The sequence below is a fragment of the Balaenoptera ricei genome, chromosome 12 (assembly GCF_028023285.1).
Source record: "Balaenoptera ricei isolate mBalRic1 chromosome 12, mBalRic1.hap2, whole genome shotgun sequence".
Taxonomy (NCBI): Eukaryota; Metazoa; Chordata; class Mammalia; order Artiodactyla; family Balaenopteridae; genus Balaenoptera; species Balaenoptera ricei.
Window position 1 is genome coordinate 53,318,250 of NC_082650.1, and position 20,056 is coordinate 53,338,305.

Genomic DNA, 20,056 nt, shown 5'->3' on the forward strand with positions numbered 1-20,056 from the left:
TGTGTTTCCTGCTTAGAGAAGTTTCTTTAGCATTTGTTGTAAAGTTGGTTTGTTGGTGCTGAATTCTCTTAGCTTTTGCTTGTCTGAAAAGCTTTTGAGTTCTCCATCGAATCTGAATGAGATCCTTACTGGGTAGAGTAATCTTGGTTGTAGGTTTTTCTCTTTCATCACTTTAAGTATATCCTGTCACTCCCTTCTGGCCTGAAGAGTGTCCGCTGAAAAATCAGCTGATCACTTTATGGGGATTCCTTATGTATGCTATTTTTTGTTTTTCCCTTGCTGCTTTTAATATTTTTTCTTTGAATTTAATTTTTGTTACTTTGATTAATATGTGTCTTGGTGTGTTTTTCCTAGGGTTTATCCTGTATGGGATTCTCTGTGCTTCCTGGACTTGGGTGACTATATTCTTTCCCATGTTAGGGAAGTTTTCGACTGTATAATCTCTTCAAATATTTTTCAGACCCTTTCTTTTTCTCTTCTTCTTCTGGGACCCCTATAATTCAAATGTTGGTGCATTTAGTATTGTCCCAGAGGTCTCTGAGATTGTCTTCAATTCTTTTCATTCTTTCTTCTTTATTCTGCTCCTCAGCAGTTATTTCCACCATTTTATCTTCTAGCTCACTTATTCGTTCTTCTGCCTTCGTTATTCTGCTATTGATTCCTTCTAGTGTATTTTTCATTTAGTTATTGTGTTGTTCACCTCTCTTTGTTTGTTCTTTCATTCTTCTAGATCTTTGTTAAACATTTCTTGTATTTTCTCAATCCGTACCTCCATTCTATTTCCGAGATTCTGGATCATCATTACTGTCATTATTCTGAATTCTTTTTCAGGTAGATTGCCTATTTCCTCTTCATTTATTTGGTCTTGTAGGTTTTTACCTTGCTCCTTCATCTGTAACATTTTTTTGCCATCTCATTTTTTTTTTTAAATGAGTGGGATTGTGTTCCTTTTCTACTGGTTGTTTGGCCTGAGGCTTCCAACACTGGAGTTTGTAGGCTCTTGGGTAGAGCTGTGTCTTGGTGCTGAGATAAGGAACTCCGTGAGACCTCACTCCAATGAATATTCCCTGGGGTCTGAGGTTCTCTGTTGGTCCAGTGGTTCGGACTCGGAGCTCCCACCACAGGAGCTTCGGCCCGACCCTGGGTTCATGAACCAAGATCCCGCAATCTGCCTGGGGCGGGAAAAAAAAGAGAACAATAACGAAGTAAAAAATAAAATTAGACTAGGAAACTAACAGATATGTTAGGAAGAATTTTAAATTAAAATATAGATGAATGAAGGTACATCAGTACCACAATAGTAAAAAAGAGGAGGAGGGAAAAGAAAAAAAAAGGTGGGGGGGAAGGCCTTGGCTGTGCAGGGCGGGGCCTAAGCAAGGGTGAGGTTTGGGCGGTGGACCGGGCCAATGCTCAGGACCCACAGGGCTGGAAAAGGCCCTGAGGGCTGTAGGGGGTGGGGCTTAGGCTCAAGGAACAGAAGGGGCCCAGGCATGCCCCCCACCTCTAGTCTCAGAGGGCAGAGGACCTCACCTGGGAGCCCAGCAGGCTTCCTGGGCTCGAGTGGGCAGGGCAAACACCCTCCTCTCCTCTCCTCTTCCTCCAGTCTGGGAGGGCCTCTCCCGCCTGCCTCTCCTGATCTCCCTGGCCTCCCTCCTATGCCCCCAAGGACCTACGTGGCATGGAGGGGGCTCTGAGGGCAGGGGATCAGCCTGGGAGCTCAGCAGTCTCCCCAGCCCCAGTGGGCCAGGCAATCACCCTCTGCTCCTCTCCCGCTCTTCCCAGAGAGTCCCTCCCGCCTGCCTCCCCTGATCTCCCCGGCCTCAGAGGTGCCAATCCTGTCTGGCCTCCACTTCTCCTCCCCCCTCAGTCCCACTATGTCCTACCGGTTCACTTTGGGGTTCCTCCCATCTCCTTGGGCGTCAGAGTCCCCCACCAGCAGCCGTTAGGCCCCCTAGTTGTGGGGAGACGCTAACTCTGTGTCTTCCCACCTGCCATCTTGACTCCACCTCATTACAGGTACATTTGATATGTGACACCAAAGGCAAAAGCCACAAAAGCAAAAATAGATACATTAGCCTTGGACAAAATAAAAAACTTTACTGCTTTTAAGAAAACCATCAAGAACATGAAAAGACAATTCACAGAATGGCAGAAAATATTTGCAAATCACATATCTGATAAGGGACTCGTGTCCAAAATATATCTTTTAAAAAACCTCTTAAACTCAACAATAAAAAGACAACCCAATTTTAAAATGAGCAGAGGATTTAAATACACATTTCTTCCCCCCACCAAAATATATATGTGTGTGTGTGTGTGTGTGTGTGTGTATATATATATATATATATGTATATATGTATATATATATATATAATTGTCCAGTCAGCACATGAAAAGATACTCAATATCATTAGTTATTAGAAAAATGCAAATCAAAACCGCAAATCAAAACCACAGTGAGATATCACTTCACTCTCACTGGGATTGCTAAACTAAAAAAGACAGACAATAACAAGGGTTAGCAAGAATATGGAGAAATTGGAACCCTCATATATTGCTGGTGGGAATGTAAAACGGTGCAGCCACTTTGGAAAAGTTTGGCCGTTCCTCAAAAAGTTAAACACAGTTGAGGATATGGGGCAGGGGAAGGGTAAGCTGGGACTAAGTGAGAGAGTGGCATGGACATATATACACTACCAAATGTAAAATAGATAGCTAGTGGGAAGCAGCCACATAGCACAGGGAGATCAGCTCGGTGCTTTGTGTCCACCTAGAGGGGTGGGATAGGGAGGGTGGGAGGGAGACGCAAGAGGGAGGAGATATGGGGATATATGTATATGTATAGCTGATTCACTTTGTTATACAGCAGAAACTAACACACCATTGTAAAGCAATTATACTCCAATAAAGATGTTAAAAAAAAAAAAGTTAAACACAGTTACCATAATACTCAGCAATTCCACACCTAGGTATATATACAAGCAAAATAAAAACACATGTACATGAATGTGTACATTTGTACATGAATGTTCATAGCAGCATTATTCATTACCAAAATGGAAACAATCCAAATGTCCATCAACTGATGAATAAATTAACGTGATATGTCTACAAATTGGAAAATTATTCAACCATAAAAACAATGAGATATTGATACATGCTTCAACATGGATGAATCTTGAAAACATATTAAATGAAAGAAGCTAGACACAAAAGGTCACATGCTGTATGATTCCATTTATATGTCATGTCCAGGAGAGGCAAATCCATAGAGACAGAAAGTAAATTCGTGGTTGCCAGGGGCTGGGAGTAGAGTGGAACGGGGAGTGACTGCTAATGGGTGTGGGGTTTCTTTGTGGGATAATAAAAACGTTCTGGAATCTTGTGGTAATGGTTGCACAACTATGTGAAGTATGACACCATTTTTATTAATAAAAATAGATATGTATATACATATACATACATCTAGATGGTGAGATAGTAAGTGATTTTTATTTTTTAGTGCATGTGCTTTTCTGTTGTCTCCCACCAGGGGACAAGCATTACCTTTGTAACTAGAGAAAACAAACCTCTTAAAATCAATTCGAATCAAATTCAAAAACTGAGATCTTGCATTTCCTGAATAACATTTTAGGTGACCCAGTGCAGATTACATTCATATGAAATTCTAGAATAAGCAAAACTAAATTGTGTTGGGGAAAAAAACCAGAAGAATGGTTGCCTCTGGAGGGGTGGGAGCAGGAATTAACTAGGAAGGGGCATAAGGAAATTTTCTGGGGTGACAGAAATTACAGTAATGGTCTATATGTTGACAGGGGTTTATGTTACACAGGAGCATGCACTTGTCAAAACTCAGGAAACGTACACTTAAGACTTGTGCATTTCTTTGTATATAAGTTTTACTTAAAACCCATAAACAAATATTGAACTCAAGTTAATGATAGGTATGCTTAAGTATTTAGGGTAAACTGTACTTTGAGATATATATTTTTAAAATAAGGTGGATTAATGGATGAATAGGGATAGTAGAGGATAGATATGTGATAAAATAAATACAGTAAAATGTCAATGGTAGAATATAGCTGGTGGGTATGTGAGTGTTCAGTGCTTTGTATTTGAAAATTTTCATAACTAAACATGGTGGGAGCAGGGATAGACTTCACTGTCTGTCCTGACTTCCCAAGCTCCATCTGTCTGACTTGCCTCTTTTCCCACTACCTGTTAGGTACTTCTCCTTGATTGTGGAATTCATCTTCAGCCCCTACAGATCATTCCTGCTTTCCTTGTTTTTATTAAGCTTAACATCATTTTTCTAGTTGAGAGCACTTCTCAGTATAAAAATCATGTTTCTTTCCCTCCTTTCTCCCATACCCTCGAATCCAATTGAGCTCTAAATTCTTCTGATTTTCATTTTATAATATCTCTCTCTCTTTCCCATTAACACTACCTTAATTCTGCACCAATTATCTGCATTCTAGTGGCCATTTCCATGGAGGACTAAAGTGGGATAGCTAAGAAAATAATTCATATGTAACTTGCTCCATGTCTTTTTACATGCTTGTGATAGAATTGTTCAAATAGTATACTGTATTAGAATTTATTTGGTTATTATAAGCCTTAAAACTCTGAATTCTGGCCTTGCATCCTTTTAGTTTGTATGTTAGTGATTTGTATGTTGGTGATTTAGATGCATACACTCTTGTCACAGAGAACAGAAAGATAAGAATTCTATACTATGATTGGCCTCTGAAGACAACTGGTCCTGCTATATGAACTATGCTAAAGTTGTCAGTTTTCACCTTGGCAGATACCTGATGCCAATTCTATCATATTATTCCGCAGGTCCATTTTACAACTAACTTCTCTTGGAAGATTCACCAAGGAGTGAAATTGTTTAACCAACAGATGCTCTAGGGGTACTTCATTAACTTTTCCCCCTTTATGGCTAGACTAGCTGGCTGTAGGGAACATCAACCCTAAATTTTTCCCATGTTAAAATAATTGGAGCTAAGATGTAGTATTTCGGGGCCCCAACGATCTATGTATCTATGTGTTGGAATGGAACTAGGTTTTATGAGGAAGAACTTGGCTCTGTCGCAAGCATTTTCCCCACAGGATATGGGATAGCCACATTTTGGGAGGCTTCATTCTTTTTTTTTTTTTTTTTTTTTAATTTTTATTTATTGGCTGTGTTGGGTCTTCGTTTCTGTGCGAGGGCTTTCTCTAGTTGCGGCAAGTGGGGGCCACTCTTCATCGCGGTGCACAGGCCTCTCACTATCGTGGCCTCTCTTGTTGCGGAGCACAGGCTCCAGATGCGCAGGCTCGGTAGTTGTGGCTCACGGGCCTAGTCGCTCCGCGGCATGTGGGATCCTCCCAGACCAGGGCTCGAACCCGTGTCCCCTGCATTGGCAGGCAGATTCTCAACCACTGCGCCACCAGGGAAGCCCTGGGAGGCTTCATTCTTAACATGTCAGTCCTGCTTTCACTTGGTTGGCAGGGCACAGGGGCCTTTTAAAAGACCTCCAGGCAGATGAATGGATAAAGAAGATGTGGCACATATATACAATGGAATATTACTCAGCCATAAAAAGAAACGAAATTGAGTTATTTGTAGTAAGGTGGACGGACCTAGAGTCTGTCACACAGAGTGAAGTAAGTCAGAAAGAGAAAAACAAATACCGTATGCTAACACATATGTATGGAATCTAAAAAAAAAAAGAAAAGGTTCTGAAGAATCTAGGGGTGGGACAGGAATAAAGATGCAGAGAATGGACTTGAGGACACAGGGATGAGGAAGGGTAAGCTGGGACGAAGTGAGAGAGTGGCATTGACATATATACACTACCAAATGTAAAATAGATAGCTAGTGGGAAGCAGCCGCATAGCACAGGGAGATCAGCTTGGTGCTTTGTGACCAACTAGAGGGGTGGGATAGGGAGGGTGGGAGGGAGACGCAAGAGGGAGGAGATATGGGGATATATGTATATGCAGAGCTGATTCACTTTGTTATAAAGCAGAAACGAACACACCATTGTAAAGCAATTATACTCCAATAAAGATGTTAAAAAAACAAAAAAAGACCTCCAGGACTTTGAACCCTGTGTTAGCCAATTCTTTATTATAGGCTCATGGAAATTGCTTTAAAAACGCACAGTCCATCAGTTCTTCCAGATATTTTGAACTTTATCTGCAAAGGAAGCCAGATCATCAGAGAGCTATATAGCTGGTCTCTAGCATACGTTTTCAGTAAATTGCAATTTGGCCGTATTAGTTTAATGTGTATCTATAGCGTCCATGGGAAAATGATAATTTCATGATTGTATGCATGTATTTATAGCTCCAAACTTTTGAATACTTATTCTGTGTTGTTATGCTGGGTGCTTTAAGTGTATCATTTAAATTTAATCCTCCCAACCCTCCCGTGGAGTAAATATTACCTCCATTTTACAGGTCAGGATACTGAAGCTCAGACAGGTTACACAGCTCGTAAATGGCAGTAATAGGATTCAAACCCAGGTATATCTGATTTTTAAATCTGGTGGCCTTACCCACTAGGAAAGCAATTGGGAAATTTCCCACCATATCACACTGTACAGCCTTAGCATCTGTATAAATACCTTGACAAGCATTGTTAACTTGTAATCTTATTCCTGGTTTTAACCTTTTCCCCTATTTTTATCAATTCAGTGATTTCCTCAACTATTTACTTTTACACCATTGTAATAATAAATTTTTAATAAAGTTCCTAAAGTCCTTTTGGATTTATATTCCATTGAGGTACAAAGAAAAAGAAATGAAAGCCCCTCTGAAATCCCGTAATTACTTTTATTTAATGTTGGCTGGGGTTTTCTCGTGTTATTTGCTTTCATTAAATTTTCAGGTTTTTGTTCTAGTGTACACACTGCTTAAGTTATGAAATAACTGAGGAAAGCCTTCTACTTTAAACTGTCCTCTGGTGCTTCTAAACGCAATGAGTAAATTTTACCCCAGGCTCGCACAGGCAACACATATTTAGCCTCAGCATAATCAGATATTTGAGGAAAGGGAGGGAGAGTAAAAGTAGTTAATAAATCAAAGTTCATAATAGAAACTATTGTGAAAACCCCATTAGTTTGCTCCCTTACTTAAACTGGAACAGGGTATGACACAGTTTACAGAATCCCTGAGGTCTACTTTTTGGTGCCCTGTAACCAGATCTCTTTTCACTGTTCTTCAGATCCTGTTCTAAAATCCTAAAGATATATCTTGTCCGCTGTAGAAGGTGCAGGTGATTTCCCCATAGGAATCACCATTCTTCGTCATTTTTAGAAGCTCCTCTTCTGTACCATGCTGTCTTTTCTAGATTGCCCACAGTCCTGTGTTCCCAACCACCTGGTGTCAAATAGCCATTCAAACAGAACATTCTGCCTCCCTGGTTTCAAGCGATTTTCTTGGTAACGCTAAGTGTTGGTCAACACGGACCTGGCTTGGATTTGGCTCTGTGTGCTGTCAGGGTGCGAAGTTTTGTGAACACATCACATTTTTTCACTCTAGCAATGCTTTGTTTCGCTGTCTTATCAAGGCACTCATCTTACACTTGCAGCCACCTTCGCCTTTCTGACGTGCTCTGCTGTGGCAGCCCTGTTGCTAACAATTTCAGGGTTTAATTAGCTGACACACAGAAACCATTTTCCCCTTAAATTCCCAGACAGTGATTTGGCAAAATGAGATCTACTAGATCTAGGGTAAAGATGGAAAAGAAAGAACAGATTAGGTATCATTTCACGCTAGTTGGGTGTTATTACGTGAGAACAGTAAATGTTTCACTTCGTTATTTCCAGTTCCAATCTAGTGCAACTCAAGCAGAGATATAGGAGTAAGAGAAATTACATAAATATTCTTTGAAAAATTTTTATTTTGAATTATACACACATAAAAGAAAGACGGGCAAAGATTCATCTGCTTGCCATTTGCATCATACTACCTCCCCCCAACTAAGAGTTTTCTCGTGTTACAAAGTAAAGCAATTCTCTGTCATGAATTTCTTCCTTTTTCAGGGACTCATGTCAAAATATTTAAGAATCCTAGTGGGCCTATGGGCCTGGCACAGAAAACTTTTATGTAAAGTTTATCAGATAGAGTATTTGGGAGTGGGAGGATCCCAGGGGGAGAGAAAATTATTAATGAAAAGTACCAGGCAGGTTAAACTCCCACCACTCAACATCCTAGTGGTTCCGGGAAGGTTCTGCCTATGTTTTTCCTTCATGTCTTTCATATTTAGAAAGGACATTTTTCTTACTAAACAAAGTGAATCTGTTAAATAATAATTCAGCTCCCCACTTATACTTATCAACAATAAACAAGTGTCAAATTAGAACACATGATAAACATGAGATGACAATGGTGGTCTGGCAAAGACAAATCCAACGATGAAACTTTATAGTGGGTAAACATATGATTTTCATCAGATTTTTTTTTTTCAGATTCTGAATACATATTCCCATTAATGTTTCTTTGTGCTCAAGGAGCCCAAAGAGAGAGCACTTGTAAAGAAAGTCAAGAGGGTAAGAAAACCATATGGAATAGAGAATCTGGGGTAAGGGAGGAGGTCCATGGGCTTCTTCTCTTTGGCATCCTCACCAAATTATATACAAGTTTTTCATATGGGATCTTAACTTGTGTATCTTGAAACTTTCTCACTAAAACCATGCTCCACTAGCTACCAAGTTTCGAGTCCAGTGTGGTCTGTTAGGTCACAACAAATGTCTCCATGGCATCACTGAGCTTGTTTGTGATGGAACCAGAGTGAACTCAGTGTAACATGGAGTTACTCTGGTTCCTTGGCATGGGGCTCTGGAATGGCAGAAGTAACATTTTAACTGTTAGCAGGAAAGGAAAAAAGTTCTCAGTCATTGCAGCTCTATTCTTAGAGGAGAGTCCGCACCTGGGGCTCTCCCCAGAGAGAGAGGCACACCCCCATCTTGCAGGACTCTGGGCCCCAGCAGGTTGCACTTCATCCTGTGCTCAGAGCTCTTCTCCTACCTGCTCTGCTCAGACTTAGAAGTGGATATTCCCATTTTATTGTTTTTGTGCATTTTTGACATCCGCTGAGGCGGCCTCCACCGCATGTTGAGCTGCCTGTCGGCTGGGCTTCCAGGTTATCTCTGCAGGTACCACTGACTGTTTTTGTTAGTGCTTTGGTTACAAAGATGTACAAGTTTTGAGAGGTTTACTAGTACTTAGATTGCTTACAGCACAGTATAGCACTAGTACTGTAAGCAATGTTCTTTTTAATGAACATTTTTACAGAATGCATCATTTTTCAGGAACATGTATCTTGTATTATAATAGAAATCCTGTACTTTGTTTATACTTAGTGGATGCTTAATGCTGACAGATTATTCATAAGTAATTAACTATATCACAAGAATTTTAAAAAGCGATTCCAAGGAATGACTGTGTTGACAATGAACCAAATTACAAGATCACTTGACTTTTCTAGAATATAAAATCTTTAAAAGTCATTATAATTTGTATGATAGTTATCACTACTATTTTAGAGAAACAGAAGCTAACTTTTCATTTTCAAAGATTGACGAACAATCATCCATTAGTTCCTGAAGCTGAATAACAGGAAACTGTACTCGTTTTTCAAACCATTTGGCAACTGTAAGAAGCTGCTGGTCACAAAATGCACGTCCAATAAACTGTAGTCCGATTGGCAACCCTTGGCTTGAGAGGGCCATAGGGACACTCACTGCTGGCAACCCTGAGGAAAAGAAAGAGACCCATTAAATGTTGATTAATTCTCCACCCTAAGATGCAGAGACCTCTTCCACTTTCCAGTGCCAGTAGGTACAAGACAGGATAAGGTTAATAAAAAAGAATCACAAAAATTATATGTATGCTTCTGTATCTTCCTTTGTTCACTTAATATATCTTAGAAATCACTGTATATCTGTTCACATAGACCTTCTTCATTCCTTTTTAATAGTTGCATAGTATTCCATCATGTGGTTTTACCATAATTTATTCTACCATTCTTCTGTGGTTGGAGACTTTGGTTGTTTTCGGTATTTAGCTATTTCATGCCAAGTCCCAGTGAATTACCTTGTGTATTTTTTTGGTATTCCTGAACGTTTCTCAGCTGAAGAGGAACTGTTTCATCAAAAGATAAATGCATATGTAATTAGATATTTTGCCAACTTTCCCTCCAAAAAAGTTGTACCTTTTCAACTCCTATCAGCAAAATGAGTGTTTTCCTACAGCCTTACCTATAGAGTGTGTTGTTGAGTTTTTGAATTTTTGCCAATTTGTTAGATGAAAAATAGTAATTCAGGGTAGTTTTAATTTTAGTTTTGGGGCAGAGAAAGTAGGAGAGCCTGGGACATCTTGTTATGCCATAAAATAAAGTTTTCAAAAATGAATGGGGGCTGGTCTAAAGAATATACAACTGTTGGTTAAATTTGAGCATCAAAAATAATGACAGTTAATTACTTATAATACATTGAATTTTTTTAAAAAAGGAAAGCTTTTTTTAAAAATTTTTTTTTAAATTAATTTATGTATTTTTTGGCTGCATTGGGTCTTCATTGCTGCGTGCGGGCTTTCTCTAGTTGTGGCGAGCGGGGACTACTCTTTGTTGTGGTACACAGGCTTCTCGTTGCAGTGGCTTCTCTTGTTGCAGAGCACGGGCTCTAGCCACGTGGACTTCAGTAGTTGTGGCACATGGGCTCAGTAGTTGTGGCACATGGGCTCAGCAGTTGTGGCACACGGGCTCAGTAGTGTGGCTCGCGGGCTCTAGAGCGCAGGCCCAGTTGTTGTGATGCACGGGCTTAGTTGCTCCGTGGCATGTGGGATCTTCCTGGACCAGGGCTCGAACCCATGTCTCCTGCATTGGCAGGTGGATTCTTAACCACTGCGCCACCAGGGAAGTCCCAGGAAAGCTGTTCTTTAGAGAAGGCTGCTAGCTAACATATGTAGAAGGAATGATAGAATTAGAAAAGTCAGCATTTTGTAATTCTCTAAGTAATACTTAATTCAGGCAGGGATCATCAATAGATGCTAAAAGTGAGTTCAAGTTTATTGGGAAACACTGTCTCAAAGTATCACATCACCACTTGCTTACAACTGACAAAAGGAAAATGTGCCTTTATAAGGAAAATATCTGGTAGTTACTTCCTTAACCAAGGGATTAACTTAGCTTCCAAAAGTGGGACAAACTGATATTTAACTGTTTCTTGACATGAAGCATATGTAGTATTTGTGCCAAAAATTTTTAACTCGACCCAATCATGAGGAAGCAATACGACAAATTCAGATTACAGATGGGATATCCCACAGGTCAAGCGGACTAGACTCCTCAAGAGAGTCAATGTCACTTAAAACAAAAATTTTAAAAGGTGGGGGATTTCTTATCAGTAACTATGCAGGCCAGAAGAAAGTAGCAGGGCATTTTTTAAGTGCTAAAGAAAAGAACTGTCAAATCAGAATCATATATCCGGCAAAAATAACCTTTAAAAATGAAAGGAAAATCAAGACATTCTCAGAAGAAAGCTAAGAGAACTGGTTGCCAGCAGACCTACCCTAAAAGAATGGCTAACTGTTCTCCGAACAGAAAGGATATGGTAAAACAAAGGATCTGATACATCAGGGAGAAATGAACACAGTAAATAAAAGTATAGATAAATACAACAGACTTTTCCCTCTGCCCTTGAGTTTCCTACATTATGTTTGATGAGTAAAACAAAAATTATAACAGTCTGATGTGGTTCAGACTGTTATAAAACATAGAGAACTGGGGAACTGTTCTAGACTTTAAGAGATATTATAAACAAATATATCAGGGAAAAAACACCCTATAAAAGGCATTTTTGGTACAACTGAGTAAAGTTAAATATGAACTGTATTTGGAATATTATTGTATTTGTGTTAGGTTTCTTAGGTGTGATGATGGAATTGTGGTTATGTAGGAGGATGTCTTTATTCTTAGACGATTCATGCTAAAGTATTTAGGGGTGAAGTAACATGATGTTGAAACTTTCAAATTATTCAAATAAAAGCTAAGAGTGTTTGTGCGTTTGTGTGTGTGAAAGAGAGAGAGAGAGAGAGGAAGGAGAAAGCAAGTGAGGCAAATGTTAACAAGGATGAATCCAAGCAAAGGACATATGGGTATTCAGTATACGACTTCTTCAACTTTTCTAGGTTTGAAAATTAATGTATGTGTGTGTGGTAAGTGCAAGCGTGTGCATGCCTATAAATACACACATGCACACACAAACACACATTCCTAAGCATTCCAGAAGGACAAGCTATTGCGTTTAGGGAACAATCTAGCTAGAACCTAAGTAGAAGACCAGGGTGTCTACCTAAACATTTGAAGAAAACCAGAATGTTCTTGAGGGATCCTCACCTGCCATATTTACAGCCTGTGTAAAAATATCATCCTGAGCACTTCGTGTTCTATTGTCTTCTCTGATGAACTCCGTGTGTGGCACTGCCTCACTTAAGGTGGTAGGAGTTAGCAAGACATCCACTCCAGAGTTAAAAACATTCACAAAATCACGAGCAATGAGTCGTCTCACCTTCTGTGCTTTGACAAAATAATTCTCATAGTTTCTGTGGAAAAAAGTAGACAACACTTTAAGGGCTTTTTGTTATTTCTTTGAATCAATTCTCATGCATAAGCCTTGTTAAAAAAAATAGATGACACTTTAAGGGCTTTCTGTTATTTCTTTGAATCAATTCTCATGCATAAGGCTTGTTAAAGAATCACTGGATTCTTGGCCTGTTGGAGCAGGCACTAGTAAGGTTCCTAACAACACATAAAAATGAATTTTGTTCAACCGCGCTGTTACTCTAAAAGTTTGTATATCTGGAATTAATTAAAAATCACCAGTAGATGCAATTCTGCACATATAATCACAAAATATTAACACTTCCAGGGACATCATTAAACCAGAACATTCATTTTCAGGTGAGGAAAATCAAGTGCATAGCAACTAAATGACTCTCCAAAGGCTGCAAAGATTGACAGGGGTAGAGGAAGGACTAGAACTTAGGTCTCTGGAGGCTCATTCCAATCCTCTTTCTATTATTATAATGTTCTATTTCATCTATAGTTATAATTATTATAAGGACTCTGAAGTTTTGGAAAATGCTAACATGCCATCAGAATTAGACACTAGAAAGCAGGCTCTGGAAACAGTAACTGGGGAAAGTATGCAGTGTTTGCAATTTTGTACTTTACAGACAGGTATAGCCCAGGAATGGAAATGTGAAATTCATGAAAAGATGCTTCAGGCCTGCCTGCTGAATGGGAGAAGATATTTGCAAGTGCTATATCTGATAAGGGGTTAATGTCCAAAATATGCAAAGAACTCATACAACTCAACATCAAAAAAATAAACAACCAATTAAAAAATGGGCAGAGGCCCAGAACAGACATTTTTCCAAAGAAGACATACAGATGTGCCAACAGGCACATGAAAAGATGCTCAACCTCACTAACCATCAGAGAAATGCAATTCAAAACTACAATGAAATATCACCTCACACCTTTCAGAATGGCTATTATCAAAGACAACAAATAACAAATACTGGCAAGGATGTAGGAAAAAGGGAACCTTCGTGCACTGTTGGTGGGAATGTAAAGTGGTGCAGCCACTATGGAAAAAGGTATGGTGATTCCTCAAAAAATTAAAAACAGAATTACCACACAATGCAGCGATTCCATTCCTGGGTATTTATCCAAAGAAAACAAACACTAATTTGAAAAGATATATGCACCTTTATGTTCACTGCAGCATTATTTACAATAGTCAAGATTTGAAAACCACCTAAGTGTCCATCAGTAGATGAATGGATAAAGATGTAGTATCAATACATATACAAAATGGAAAATTAGCCATAAAAAAGAATGAAATCTTGCCATCTGCGACAACATGGATAGACCTAGAGGGTATTATGCTAAGTGAAATAAGTCAGAGAAAGATACTGTATGATTTCACTTATCTGTGGAATCCAAAAACCAAATGAACAAACATAACTAACAGAAACAGAGTCACAGATAAACAAACAGGTGGTTGCCAGAGAAGAGGGGGGTGAGGGGCAAGGAGAGAAATAGGTGAAGGAGATTAAGAGTTATAAACTTTCAGGTATGAAATGTACAGTTTGGGGATTATAGTCTGTAATTATGTAATATCTTTGTATGGTGACAGATGACAACTAGATTTATCATGGTGATCATTTTGAAATGCAGAAAAATATCAAATCACTATGTTGTGCACCAGGAACTAACACAGTGTTGTAGGTCAATTGTACTTCAAAAACAAACTCACAGAAAAAGAGATCAGATTTGTTGTTACCAGAGGCGGGGTGTGGAGGGAGGGGGAATTGGATGAAGGTGGTCAAAAGGTACAAACTTCCAGTTATAAAATAAATAAGTACTAGGGATGTAATGCACAACATGATAAATATAATTAACACTGTGTATGTTATCCACGAACGTTGATAAGAGAGTAAATCCTAAGAGTTCTCATCATAAGAAAAAAAATTTTTCTTCCTATTTCTTTAATGGTGTGTCTATATGAGATGACAGATGTTCACTAAACTAATTGTGGTAATAAAAAAAAATAATAAAGGATATGGTTACTCCCCACCCGCCCCCCAAAAGAAAAAACGCTTACTTTACTGAAAAGATTAAGGAATTAGCCAGACATAGGCGTGACTATCCTTAGATCCTCCTGAAGCTGTTAATGAAGGCTGGCAAAAGTATTAACCATTCTAACTTCAGTTTCCTCACCTGAAAAATGGATATAACAACTCCAATCTTTCTGAGGACCAAATACAATGAGATAAAAATGTGAAATCTTTTTTATCCTGAAAGAATGCTATAGACATATCAGATGTCCTTATTATCATTTGACCACAGGATCTATAGGGAGATGAATGCAGGCATCACGTATAATTTACCCAACAGTTGATGGCTTAAATCATGTACTAACAATATCTTTTTATAAAAGAACAAATACTTCTATTAAACTTCTTCCTACTTTAAATATGGTTCAAAAGCCCAACTTCTGCTTCCATCAATGATGGGAATATTAGGGATGGATTTACTCTGCCATTTTAAACAACCGAAAACTAGACAAAATGAAACAACCATTTTCAGACATTAGACAACATTAGAAGGAAAGCGAATAAACAAAGCCCTTTGATTTCCCCATTAATCAAATAATAATTTTAGTTTTTGTTTTCCAGCTTTATTGATATAATTGACTATAAAATTGCTGTGTGTGTGTGTGTGTATATATATATATATATACACACATGCACACACACATACATACATACAATGGAATATTATTCATTATTATATATATATATACACACACACACTATATTTTCTTTGTCCATTCATCTGTTGATGGACACTTAGGTTGTTTCCACGTCTTGGCTACTGTGAATAATACTTTGAGGCAGTGATTTCTTTCCTTCAGATATATACCCAGAAGTGGGATTTCTGGATCATATGGTAATTCTATCTTTAATTTTGGGGGGAATCTCCATACTGTTTTTCATAGTAGCTGTTCAAATAGTATCTTTGGAAAAAGTAATCCTAACTATTGGACCTGAGGAGATGCACAGATGAATAAAATGCTTGCTATGTATGTATGTATGTATGTATGTATCTATCTATCTATCTATGTATCTATGTATCTATCTATCTATGGGACATAGAGCAAAACCCCAGGAAGCTATTCAGTACAACCACTCTTGCTTTTTCACACTTCTCACATCCTCTTAGACAGACCTGGTAGTATGTAAGATGAATCCTATTCACAAGATGGTGAACAAACATATACCAAAGTCATAGTAATTTAAAATTCTTTTTTGGAGCGAACAGATACACGATGCAAGGGAAAACTAAGTTGATTCACTAAGTTTCTTAAGAGACACCAATGTAACTTCCTGCTTAAGGCTCTCAGGGCAGTCAATGTGGCAATAATAGGGGACATTTAATGAGGCTAAAATCCTTCAGGGCTTCCTACTTAGCTTGTACTAATCATTTAGCTAGAGCATCAATGATTTTGTTTGTTTTTGAATAACCAGGAGCCAAAAGTACCATAAATGGGCCTTTAATTATGATTTCTAATTTAAATCATAAGGATTTTCCTTCCTTAGCAAATATCTCAACTTATAAGACTTGATAGACATGCTACTACTTTACTATGGAGTTTTCAAGAATGGGGAAAATTCCTAAGCTGATTATCTTACTCTTTTAATAAGAAAAAGTTTCCTGAGAGGATTCTTTCTCTCACCACATCATTGAACCCTTCTCGTCTGGTTGCAGCATACATGGCTTCAGTAGACACATCAGTGTCACATCTGTGACCTGATAACAAAAAACAAAAACAAACAAAAACCCACAAAACATTAATTGAAAAGGAAGTAAAGTTTTGTCTGAAAAGCAGGTCTAGATTCACATTTGTGACCAATACTAAAATTTCATGAGATTGACCTTAATGGTTTCTCTTTTTTATCTGCCTTTGGACTGACTGACTTGTCAGGAATCAAGGAGAGAAAAGATGATAATGAAGAGGGAAACTTCAGTTGTTTACTCCCTCATTCATTCATTCATTTTATTCAGATGTTTACTGAGCTCCTACCCTGTGCCAGGTACCACACTGTATGGACTAAGAATACAGAGCTAAAATACTCTACCTTCAAGATACATTCCAGAGGGTGAGCTGAAGATACAGAGATATTATGATGAATAGTGTGAATGCTAAAATGACCAAGGTAAAGGGATTCACTGATTTACTTCTATAAATCTTAACATTATCCCTGGCAATAATATTTTTTGCTACTAATAAACGAACCTTTCAAATGTTTGAGACAACTTCCTTAAAAATCCAAAATACAGGCAACTTACCATACTCTAGCCCATCAAATCTTGCCATATTCGACGCCACTTCTGATGTACACAATACGTGGTAGCAGACAATTGAGTAACTGGTGTGGGGCAGGGACACTTCAATTACTTTAGCCCCCTCAGACTCAAAGAGATTAGCAGCTTTGGACCAAAGAGACTGTATTTCACTCGACAATTCTGGTGTAAGATATTCCTTAATGGAAAAAGTCAAAATACAGAAATTAGAATATCTGTGTAGATGGTGTTATAAAAATTTGTACTCCAGAAACTTTGGCAATACGTTAGAACATCTGATTAAATTGCTAGCAGGTAACTAGAAAGATTGAACTAATTTAAGACTGTTTATGGCATGACAAGCACAGTACTAGATACTGTGAGCTCGATATAATATTAAAGATTGGCGATCTGGTTGGAGAACTTATATTTGTTAAATGTTCTTTATATATCAGGCACTCTGCCAGATACTTTCCAAAGGTTCTCTCATTTAATGCTTTTAACAGTCTTACGATGTAGGTATTATCATCCTTCTTTTTATTAATGAAAAATATTGAGACTAGAGAAGTTAACTAACTGTCCTAATGTTACATAGCAGGTAAGTAGAGGATCCAGGATTCTCAACTAGGTCTGTTTCTCTCTAAATCCTTAAAAGTAGGCACACCTGTTACCTTAACTGAAGATTTTAAAGATTTTACAGTATTTCTCTACAGCGGTGGTCTCAACTGGGGGCAGTTTCCTCTCCTCTTCCTCTCAACCAGGGGATATCCGATAACATCTGCAGACAGTCTTGCTGGTGGGGCAGTGGTGGTGGTGGGGACGCTACCTCTAGGGTTAGAGGCCAGCGATGCTGCTGAACATCTCACAATGCACAGCACAGTCTCCCAGAACAAAAAATTATTGCTAAGCTCAAAGTTAAAATTTTAAAAGGTTAGTAATTTAACATATCTATTTTCATGTGCTCAGGTCACATAGCTAATAAAAGTGGCAGAGCAGGGATTCAAACCCAACCAGTCTGTTTCCCAAGTCTGTGCTCTGTATTTGACTTGACAGTACTTTTGTAAAGACAGAGTTACCTTCGGAATTCCTATACACAGTTTGCTCACATCTGTCAAACTGGGAAGAGTAAATGGTTTAACAGGATCTTGAATTGTGGTAGAATCTTTGGGATCATGCCCAGCTAGTATACCTGTTAAGTAGAAATATTTATGAGTGACAGACACAGTACTGAAGTGAAATAATAATGTTTTGAAACTACATGGAATTGCATAAATACCCAACACAATGGCTGCATCATCCACACATCTGGTTAGGATTCCTGGCACATCCATTGAATTCACCAGGGGAATGAGGCCATGACGAGAAACTAAGCCATAGCTAGGTTTCAAACCAACAACCCCACAGTGGGCAGCTGGATTTCTGGTTGATCCTCCTGTATCTGATCCTAAAGCCCTGAAATTTAAATGAAATTCTCTTTAGCAGGATAATATATCTCTAATTATATTTGAAATCTATCTTTTTAAATGTATATTTTAAAAATGTATTTCCTCCTGATTTTACAAAAAATAAAACGTGCTCATCTCAGAGAATTCTTAAAATACAGAAAAGTGTAAAGATGTAACAAAATATTCCACCACCCTGAGGCAAACACTGTTAACATTTTAGCATAGTAACTTCAAGTCTTTTTTTAAATGAATTTTTCTTTCGTTCAGGTCATTCTGTAATCATAAGTTTCCATCTCTTTTTTGCTTATCATGAGCCTTTTACTATGTCATTAAAATTACTGAAAATTTTAAATATGTATAATACTCTATCATATCAATTGGCAATTCCCAACTGATTCCCAATTTTAAAGTCCATTCTCCTATCAATATACATACAAATCTTTCTTTTAAGTTCTTTATTTTTTTAATTGAAGTATAGTTGATTTACAATGTTGTGTTAATTTCTGCTGTACAGCAAAATGACTCAATTATACACATATATACATTCTTTTTTATATTCTTTTCCATTATGGTTTATTCCAGGATATTGGATATAGTTCCCTGTGCTATACAGTAGGACCTTGTTGTTTATCCATTCTATATGTAATAGTTTGCATCTACTAACCCCAAACTCCCAGTCGATCCCTTCCCCTCCCCACCTTCCCCTTGGCAACCACAAGTCTGCTCTCTATGTCTGTGAGTCTTTGTTTCGTAGTTAGGTTCATTTGTGCCATATTTTAGATTCCACATATGTGATATCATATGGTATTTGTCTTTCTCTTTCTGACTTACTTCACTTAATATGATAATCTCTAGTTGTATCCATGTTGCTGCAAATGGCATTACTTCATTCTTTTTTATGGCTGAGTAGTATTCCATTATATACACGTACCACATTTTCTTTATCCATTCATCTGTTGATGGACATTTAGGTTGTTTCCATGTCTTGGCTATTGTGAATAGTGTTGCAATGAACACAGGGGTGCATGTAACTTTTTGAATTATAGTTTTGTCTGGATATATGCCCAGGAGTGGGATTGCTGGATCATATGGTAATTCTATTTTTAGTTTTCTGAGAAACTTCCATACTGTTTTCCACTGTGGCTGCACCAACTTACATTCCTACCAACAGTGTAGGAGGGTTCCCTTTTCTCCACACCCTCTCCAGCATTTGTTATTTGTAGACTTTTTAATGATGGCCATTCTGACCAGTGTGAGGTGGTGTGGTACCTCATTGTAGTTTTGATTTACGTTTCTCTAATAATTTGTGATGTGGAGTATCTTTTCATGTGCTTATTGGCCATCTGTATGTCTTCTTTAGAGAAATGTCTGTTTAGGTCTCCTGCCCACTTTTTGATTGGGTTGTTTGTTTTTTTGATATAGAGCTGTATGAGCTATTTGTATATTTTGGATATGAAGCCCCTGTTGGTTGCACTGTTTGCAAATACTTTTTCCTATTCCATAGGTTGCCTTTTTGTTTTATGGTTTCCTTTGCTGTGCAAAAGCTTGTAAGTTTGATTAGGTCCCATTTGTTTATTTTTGTTTTTATTTCTATTGCCTTGGGAGACTGACCTAAGAAAACATTGGTACAATTTATACACATACAAATCTTATACCTTCTTTTAATGACAATTTTATAATACACTTTTACAAACTAAACACA

At 38.1% G+C, this 20,056-nt stretch overlaps 2 protein-coding genes across 5 annotated transcripts in view; one reads left to right on the plus strand and one right to left on the minus strand.

Annotated features, from left to right (window-relative positions):
• The window catches only part of RTN4IP1 (reticulon 4 interacting protein 1), a 148,466-nt gene that overhangs the window by 65,573 nt on the left and 62,837 nt on the right, over nt 1–20,056 (plus strand). The window lies entirely within an intron of this gene.
• QRSL1 (glutaminyl-tRNA amidotransferase subunit QRSL1) overlaps nt 7,877–20,056 on the minus strand; it is a 29,302-nt gene continuing 17,122 nt past the window's right edge. Inside the window, exons 6-11 of one of the 2 annotated variants that reach the window (XM_059941487.1) lie at nt 18,186–18,361; nt 17,986–18,098; nt 16,916–17,108; nt 16,258–16,375; nt 12,392–12,597; nt 7,877–9,748 (exon numbers count right to left, since the gene is read on the minus strand). In XM_059941487.1, coding sequence (XP_059797470.1) covers nt 9,531–9,748; nt 12,392–12,597; nt 16,258–16,375; nt 16,916–17,108; nt 17,986–18,098; nt 18,186–18,361 — 1,024 coding nt within the window. In that variant the 3' untranslated portion in view covers nt 7,877–9,530. Of the gene's footprint in view, nt 9,749–12,391; nt 12,598–16,257; nt 16,376–16,915; nt 17,109–17,985; nt 18,099–18,185; nt 18,362–20,056 lie in introns of those variants that run through there. The other variant, XM_059941488.1, reaches the window with a different exon arrangement.